Source organism: Mandrillus leucophaeus, unplaced genomic scaffold (genome assembly GCF_000951045.1).
Source record: "Mandrillus leucophaeus isolate KB7577 unplaced genomic scaffold, Mleu.le_1.0 Scaffold197, whole genome shotgun sequence".
In the NCBI taxonomy this organism is placed as follows: Eukaryota; Metazoa; Chordata; class Mammalia; order Primates; family Cercopithecidae; genus Mandrillus; species Mandrillus leucophaeus.
The window spans coordinates 334,704-344,035 of NW_012101998.1; the positions used below are offsets into that span (position 1 = coordinate 334,704).

General features: G+C 36.8%; 1 protein-coding gene across 1 annotated transcript in view; it reads left to right on the plus strand.

Annotated features, from left to right (window-relative positions):
* The window catches only part of LOC105538689 (zinc finger protein 2 homolog), a 49,611-nt gene extending 42,633 nt beyond the window's left edge, over window positions 1–6,978 (plus strand). Inside the window, exons 2-7 of the mRNA XM_011978607.1 lie at window positions 2,360–2,513; window positions 2,604–2,631; window positions 4,864–5,119; window positions 5,200–5,249; window positions 5,576–6,285; window positions 6,370–6,978. Of these exons, the coding sequence (XP_011833997.1) occupies window positions 2,360–2,513; window positions 2,604–2,631; window positions 4,864–5,119; window positions 5,200–5,249; window positions 5,576–6,285; window positions 6,370–6,680 (1,509 nt within the window). The 3' untranslated portion in view covers window positions 6,681–6,978. The remainder of the gene's footprint in view (window positions 1–2,359; window positions 2,514–2,603; window positions 2,632–4,863; window positions 5,120–5,199; window positions 5,250–5,575; window positions 6,286–6,369) is intronic.
* Window positions 6,979–9,332: the final 2,354 nt, after the last annotated feature.

A 9,332-nucleotide genomic window follows, 5' to 3' on the forward strand; every position in this document is an offset into this window, starting at 1 on the left:
GAGTTCTCTGATTTAAGTTACAAAGGAGCAAATGGATACCCTGCTGTGTATCACTATTGCCACAGGCATTGACTGAATTTATGTCCCCTAGGTATAGCACTTCCTACGCCAGTGCCACACAGGTTCCCAGACTGTCTGCATTGGCCATAAAATGGGACACCTCTAAAGTTTGTGTTTTTGATGACCGTCTTGCCATATTACCCTCTTTCTGTCAACTTAATCTTGAAGTGCTTATCCACCTCTTGTCTGCCCTGCTCAGACCTTCATACTCTGTTGCTGGAATGAAGCCTGGCACACGATTGTCCCATAATAACATATCTGTTAGATGGATGGATGGTGATTCCCAGGGCTCTTCTATGCATCTTCAGAAGCTATCCTGTGGATCTTCTGTTCTCTCATACAGCAATTCTCTCAAAACATTATTCACAACTCTCTTATACATTCTCAAGACTTAAAGCTTGTGATTCTCAAATTATATCACTCTCTCACTTGTCCTGTTTGCTCTAGAGTCCTACAGTATTTTACTTACTTATGTTAAATTCTTCTTGCGTTTTAATTCTAACTTTCTCAATATAGTAAAAGCTAGAAAGTAAAATTGTATCTCACAAATCTTAAATTTTCACTTCATATTTTTAATTCATCACTTCACATTTTTAATTCATTAGGTCTACTATAACTGATAAAAATGAAATCACTTTAAATCTTCTAGCTCTCTGACATTTTTTTTTGAGATAGGGTCTTGCTGTGCTGCCCAGGCTGGTCCCAGACTCCTGGGCTCAGATGTTGCTTCTGCCTCAGTCTCCTGAGTAGGTGGGATTACAAATGTGAGCCACCATACATGATCACACTCTTAATGTTGTTTTGCAGTTCTTCTTTCACTTTTATGAAGTGTCTTCAAAATACCTTCTTATTCTTACTTTCTACTGACATCACCCACAAGCAGATCCATGTATTTATTATGATCATGCTCTGATTAATCTAATTCGTGATAGAATTAGATTTAAAATGTAAAACTTCAAATGTCTGATTTACCTTGTTACTAGCCTGGCAGGATAAATCTATGATTTCTCTACTCTTAACCTAATGCCTAAAATGTAAGCTTTTTTTTTTTTTTTTTTAAAGACAGAGTCTTGCTCTGTTGCCCAGGCTGGAGTGCACTGGTGTGATCTCGGCTCACTAGAAGCTCTGCCTCCCTGCTTCAGGGGTTTCTCCTGCCTTAGCCTCCTGAGTAGCTGGGCCTACAGGCGCCTACCACCACACTGGCTAATTTTTGTAGTTTTAGTAGAGATGGAGTTTTATCATATTGGCCAGGCTGGTCTCGAACACCTCACCTTGTGATCCACCTGCCTCGCCCTCCCAGAGTGCTGGGATTACAGGTGTGAGCCACTATGCCTGGCCTAAAATGTAAGTTCTTTAACAAGCTTCACATGTGGCCACATTTAGCCTGACCAAATTTATTTTTCTCTGTTGCCCCAAACCCTGCCCAACTCCATTTGGTAAAGTCACCTAGATGTCTCTCAAACATGTAGTGCTCCTTACCTTGTTTGCCCTTTTCATTCTAGCGTGTATCTTTCCTGTACAGATGGTTAAATGAATGAATAAGTGAAAAGTGGTTAAAGCAATGCCTGGTATATATAATAAAGTCTTATTGCTGTTGTTCTCGTTACATACATTTTAGGTTAGAGCTGAAGTTTTCTGATTTTTTTTTGTGAAATATCCATTAGCTGCGTTAGTCATGTACATAAAATGACTGTATGTTAATCTATTAGATTATCTAATACCTGATTATCTGATACCTGACCAGATTAAGTTCTTGACTAGTTTTTTTTTTTTTTACCAATTACAATTTTCTACCCCTAGAGAGAAAGATCCTTCTTTTACTCTTCCTTCTTTTACTAAGTAACATGCAGTAGATATTACTTTGTTGATTGTATAGCCTGGGTTATGAGTACTCTTTTATATTTATTCACACAGAAAACCAAGGAACTCTTTTCAAGTAGATATGCTAAGGTGAAAATATTCAGCTTGATTATTGGGAGTAAATTGGCAAAAGTTTAAGGTTTGTGTTTTGAAATAGCTTTCCAAGAAATTGTGATGCATTCCACTTACTAGTATGTGTCCACTGATTTACTACTCATTCAGCTAATTTAAAAGAAATCAGAAATAGAGCAACACCTGCTCGGACCTTAGGGTGCATTTGTGGCAAAAGAACAAAACCATCATGAAAATATTTTAAAGTTAAACTGTTAGAAAGAAATATTTGTTATAGAGCAGTGCCATACAAAGTGAAAAAGTTAATATCGCCACCTTTTAACTGCACAGATTTATGAAGAGTTTTTTGGATATTATGGGATAATAGCTATTTCTTGAAGGCATCCTGCTGCTGAGTAGGGCTGAGATTGAAAGGCCCAGTAACGAAGTGGATGCTTATAAATGCAGGTCTGTGGTTGGGGATGAGCAATTTATGGAGGAAAGACTGTTTGGATTGTGGACAGCAGAGGATAGTGATTGTGGTAATAAGGAGTGATAGTTGCCAATAGCAAATAGAATCCATTTGTCAGATCTGGTCTGTGAGTGTGGACTTTATCTGTTTTTTTTCTTAGTGCTTTGGGACACTAGGCTCAAGGATGGGTAGGTTTTTGGCCATAGTATTGTTAATATTGTGTTGAATCTGGGTAAGAACAGAGTGATGGTTGTCAGAGGAAACTTCATAATAAAAAGATATAGTTGATTATCATGATTCATGGTATTTATGTTCTGGAAAGTTACCACAAGCACTGAATTAATGAATATTGAATCATTGCTCCCAGAAGAAATACAGGGTTAGTTCCTGCCAGGCTTTGCCCACATTTTTGTTAGCTGATCCATACATAACATTTTTTTATATGGGTTTATTTTAAAAAAATCTTATTTAATATATATAGCTGATTTATTAATATTGAATTTATGGCCAACGGCACTACAACTCATGCCTGAATAAAGCTAATTTAACACACATATTTTCTCCACAGGCACATCACAGCCTTCTTGCACTTAGGAACACAAGAGAAAGTACTTCAGTCCTACACTAGGGGACTATTTTAAACAGTGAAATCACCAGCAAAACCCACAAAACTGAAAAATGTGGCACTAACGGTAGCAGGGAAGGGCACTTGTTTATAGTATGAGAACTGAAACAAGAAGCTAGAGCATTGACTTGTTCAGTTTCACCTGGGAATATGTGTGTTGGGTGACTGAAATTTTTAAGTGCTCAGTGCATGTTCTTGACAACGAAAGCACCAAGAGTCTTGGTTTTGGGTTTACAAATAAGTTTGAATGAGTAGATGGATTTGTAGTCACAAAATCCATGAATAATGAGGATTAACTGTATGAAGATCAGTAAAGATTCTAAGATTAGGTTGAAAACTGTGGTCTTTAAAGCTCATAATGGAAAGAGAAACCAGACATACTGAAATAAATAAATGGTTAAAAAATTATATATGTATATTCATATATATAATATATAGAGTTATATATTATATATTATATGTATGAAAAGTAAAGGATGACTTTATATATAAAAATAGAGCTGTGTGAGGTATAAGACTTTATGAAGTAAGTTGATAAATAGGGAAATTTTATGATTTGATGGCTATGACAGGTTCATTAATGACAACTGTGGTAGAATAAAATGAACATAAAACAGCAGAATAAAACTACATACCTGATCTTGTTTCCATAGCCTACATGTCTGCTTTTTCTGGGCATTGGCTTTTTGTGTGAATCAGCTAGAGTGAGAATTACTGTCTGGGTAATAGGAGTTTTCTTTTGCACATGGACAGTTATTGCTCTCTGAATTTGTAATTTGGTGTTGATGAGTGGAAGAGAAAAGAAGAGCCAGGCAAGGTGGCTCATGCCTGTAATCCCTGCACTTTGGGAGGCCGAGGCGGGTGGATTGCCTGAGGTCAGGAGTTCGAGACCAGCCTGGCGAAGATGGTGAAACCTCGTCTCTACTAAAAATACAAAAATTTAACCGGGCGTGGTGGCGGACGCCTGTAATCCCAGCTACTTGAGAGGATCAGGCAGGAGAATCGCTTGAACCTGGGAGGTGGAGGTTGCAATGAGCCAAGATTGTGCCACTGCAATCCAGCCTGGGCAATGTCTGAAAAAACAAAAAATAAAAAACAAAAAATAAAAATAAAGAAAAGAAGTAGTGATGCATTGGAAACATGTATTAGTGAGTATTTTACAGCAGGAGATAAAAACCTGTATTTGCCTCCTCCAAACTTAATTTTTCCTTTGCTGTTGCCTCTCAAACACTATCATCTAATTTTTTTTCTGGCAATTTTACCTACTATTCAATGCCTTTAATGATTCCCCTTCATGCCTCTACCGTTCATCCTAAAGTATCATTTGTTGTATTTGTTTATTCCACTTTATCCAGTTTTGAAAGTCACATTTCTAAAGTGCAAGATTACTGTGTTTTTATTTGCAGATTCCTCTCCTTTTTTCCTATTCAATTTGTTTTGTCTAATCCTAAGGGAGTGAGATGTATGCCCTCAGGATTACTTTCAGACCAGATGCCTGGGCTATCCTAGAGCATTTCCATATTACATCCCCTTTCCACATGAAATGTGTTCATATTTACAAGATATGGTAAACTATTCTCATTTCCAGAATTCTGGAAAGTCGAACTGATGCAGAAGAACCAGGAAAACCAAGACCAGCATTTGGGGAAAGCTGGTTTTGTCACCAACAAAATATTGACAGAAGACAGAAATAGTGTTTTAGGAGAAATATTTAATGTAAATTCAAACCTTGTTCCAATGAGAAGAATACCTGATAAATATGACTTATGTATAATGAATGTGAATTATATTTCAGAATTGTTAGTAATAGAAACTCCTTTGTAAGGAAGCTTGATGAGCTCAGTGCACATGTGAAATTGCTCCTTCATATAAGACATGAGCATCCTTATGCCAGAAAGAAACCTTTTGAGTGTGACAGAAATGAGAAAGCCATATGTCAGAATGAGGACTTACTTCAGCATCAGGATATTCAAACTCTGAAGCAAATTTTTGAATACCTTGAGTGTGGGAAAGCTTTTCATGAGAAGGCAGCCTTCAGTACCCATAAGAGAGTGTGCCCGGGAAGAAACCCTGTGAATATAATGAACAACTAAGAGCCTTTTCTGACAATCCAAACCTCCTTGTTCATCAGAGAACTCACACAAGGGAGAATCGCTATGAGTTTAATGACTGTGGGAGGAGGTCTGTTAGTGAGAAATCTCTAAATAAACACCATGGAGGAATCATGGGAAAAAATACTATGAGTGTGAGAATAATTTTGGCAAGAAATCACTCTTCATTGACACTGAAAGAGTTCAAAAAGGAAAAACAAGTTTTGAATGTAATGAAGGTAGGGGAATCTTTAAGAAACCAAGTCTCTCTCAACAGCATACATACACAGAAAAGAAAACCTTTCAAAATAGTCATTATGGGAGTTCTTTTTGGCATATATCAGTTCTCTTTAAACATCAGCAAACACACATAAGAGAAAGATTCTATTAATGTAATGAGTGTGGGAAAACTCTCAGCCACAGTTCATCTCTCGTGGTACGTAATAAGATACACAGAGGGGAGAAACCTTATGAATGTGCTGAATGTGGGAAAACCTTCACAAATAGGTCAGGCCTTACAGTTCATCCACAGATACACACAGGGCAAAAACCCTGTGAATGTATTGAATGTAGGGAAGCCTTCAGATATAAGTCAGGCCTTACAGTATATCAGAGAACACACACAGGTGATAAACTCTATGAGTGTAGTGAAAGTGGGAAAAAATTCTGTGAGAAGTCAAATCTCCAAGTGCATCAGAGAACTCACACAGGGGAGAAATCCTATGAGTGTAAAGACTGTGGAAAAACCTTTGTTTACAGTTCATTCCTCATAGTACATCAAAGGATACACACAGGTATAAGACCCTATGAATGTAACGAACGTGGGAAAATATTCTCACAAAAGCCAAACTTCATTTATCATCAGAGAACTCATACTGGAGAAAGGCCCTATGAGTGTAATGACTGTGGGAAGTCTTTCTCAGTGAAGTCAAAACTTATTGTGCATCAGAGAACTCACACAGGGGAAAAACCCTATGAATGTAATGAATGTGGGAAAACCTTTTTCCAGAAGTCGTCTTTTATAGTACATCAGGGAAGACACACAGGGGAGAAACCATATAAATGTAATGCATGTGGGAAAAGTTTTTCCCAGAAGTCATCCCTTACTGTACATCAAAAAAGACATAAAAAAGAGAAGCCATATAAGTGTATTCAATGCAGCAAAACATTTAACCAGAAATCAGCTCTTACTAAGCATCAAATAACTCACTCAGGAGAGAAACTTCATAAATGTAATGAATGTAGCAAAACTTTTTACCACAAGTCATCCCTCAGAGTACATCAGAGAACCCACACAGGAGAGAAACCCTACAAATGTAATGAATGTGAGAAGACTTTCTACCAGAAGTTATCACTCATAGCACATCAGAAAACACACCGAAGGCAGAAATCCTGTGAATCTACAAATGTGGAAAGCCTTTTATCAGAATTCATGAATCTGAGAAAGTACAGAAAGAAGAAGTCTCTGTTAGCATCTTCTGAAAGTCCAGAAACCTTTTCGTGCTTAACTTACTCAGTTTAAATTAAAAACAGTGAAGGGGAAAAACTTTGTAAGTATGATAAATATTTTGCCTGGTAATAAAGGGCCATCTTAATGAGCAGCAGATATTTGATATTTGAAACATCTTATGAATATTTTGAATAAGTTGTAGCTTTGAAAATGATTCATTTTTGGTTATACATCAGAGATTTTAGCTCACTGAAAATATACCAGTTTGGTAATTGAGACTAAAAACTTCCTCTAGAAATATTATACTAAAATTCTTGTTTCTGATATACCAAAATTTTATTGAAAATATTCAATTATAGACATACTGTGTTTAGGTTGAATAAACATAAATATACCAAACACAAAGGCAAAGTGTCATTAGGTTATGTGAGTGTGCTTTATTTTTATTTTATTTTATTTTTCTGTATTTCAGTAAAACTTTACTTACTCAAGTCCAAAGAGCTTAAAGGTTAAAAAAAAAAAAAGTACTTACAAAGACAGGCAGCAGGCTGGACTTGGCCTACAACCACTAATTTACTGACCCCTGTGCTAAAATCCAGATGCTGCTAATGCAATCAATCCTCTTTTTAACAGTACCCTACATGCATGCTATTATCCTTCTAAGGCAGACCTTTATACTGCATGCTTTCATTTTGATTTTTCAAACGTTCAGTTTGCAAGTTACAATACAAGTGCTGTAAGGGAATAATATCTTGTGGTACTCAATACAGAACTTCAATGTCAAAGCAACTTTTCATTGTATTAAACCACGGAAGTGTGAATAAGGTCAGTGTAATGGAAATAAATAATTCTACGCAAATACATTCTATAGTAATAAATCTGCAATCAAGAAATCCACTTGGGTGCTGGAGTAAATGGCCTTGAACAGAAATAACTAGTATCTAGGAAATGCATAATCACATAAATAAAAGTTTCTAAAATAAAGCAAAAGGTTACATTAAGTATTTTTCTTTCTTCACACTTGAATTTTTATTCTAAGTGACTGAACAAAAAATACACTATCAAGGGGAAAAGGCAATTCAGAAAAGAAATACAAACACCTAGCAAATAAGTGTAAATATATGCAATCTCCAAAAAAAGTAAATTATAGCCAGAAGAAAGAATCGGTTAAAAAAATTAGGGTGCATAATTTGCATTTGAAGATTTCCCCTACAAGCCTGAATCCTCAATACCAGATCTTCATCTTCCATATCTCAGCTCAGCCTCTCCAAATATAGCTGCCTCATCAGGTATTTCAGTTTAGATCTGGCCAGATGATCAGGCTATTCCCCTGTCTAGTCTGGGCCACAAAAGACCCAAGTGACATTGAGAAAAATCAAAGATGAGCCATGCATTGTAGCTCATGCCTGTAATTATCTGGAGTTGAGTGGGGAGGATTGCTCGAGCCTGGGAGTTCAAAGCTATCCTGAGCTCAAAAAAAATTTCGATACTGAAATTCCTTGGTCACTTCTATAGTGGATTTCTTTCTTTCTTTTTTTATTATTATATTTTAAGTTCTAGGGTACATGTGCACAACATGCAGGTTTGATACATAGGTATACATGTGCCATATTGGTTTGCTGCACCCATCAACTCATCATTTACATTAGGTATTTCTCCTAATGCTATCCCTCCCCCACCCCCTGACAGGCCCCGGTGTGTGATGTTCCCCATCCTGTGTCCAAGTGATCTCATTGTTCAGTTCCCACCTAGGAGTGAGAACATGCAGTGTTTGGTTTTCTGTCCTTGTGATGGTTTGCTCAGAATGATGGTTTCCAACTTCATCCATGTCCGTGCAAAGGACATGAATGCATCCTTTTTTATGGCTGCATAGTATTCCATGGTGTATATGTGCCACATTTTCTTAATCCAGTCTATCACTGATGGACATTTGGGTTAGTTCCAAGTTTTTATTATTGTGAATAGTGCCGCAATAAACATATGTGTGCATGTGTCTTTATAGTAGCATGATTTATAATCCTTTGGGTGTATATACCCAGTAATGGGATTGCTGGGTCATATGATAATTCTAGTTCTAAACCCTTGAGGAATCGCCACACTGTCTTCCACAGTGGTTGAACTAATTTACACTCCCACCAACAGTGTAAAAACATTCCTATTTTTCCACATCCTCTCCAGCATCTGTTGTTTCCTGACTTTTTAATGATTGCCATTCTAACTGGCATGAGATGGTATCCCATTATGGTTTTGATTTGTATTTCTCTGATGACCAGTGGTGATGAGCATTTTTTCATGTATCTGTTGGCTGCATAGATGTCTTCTTTTGAGAAGTGTCTGTTCATACCCTTTGCCCACTTTTTGATGGGGTTGTTTCTCTTTTTCTTGTAAATTTGTAAATTTGACTTCTTTGTAGATTCTGGATACTAGCCCTTTGTCAGGTGGGTAGATTGCAAACATTTTCTCCCATTCTATAATAGGTTGCCTGTTCACCCTAATGGTAGTTTCTTTTTGCTGTGCAGAAGCTCTTTAGTTTAATTAGATCCCATTTGTCAATTTTGGCTTTTGTTTTCATTGCTTTTGATGTTTTAGTCATGAAGTCCTTGCCCATGCCTATGTCCTGAATGGTATTGCCTAGGTTTTCTTCTAGAGTTTTTATGGTTTTAGGTCTAACATTTAAGTCTCTAATCCATCTTGAAATAATTTTTGTATAAGGTATAAGGAAGG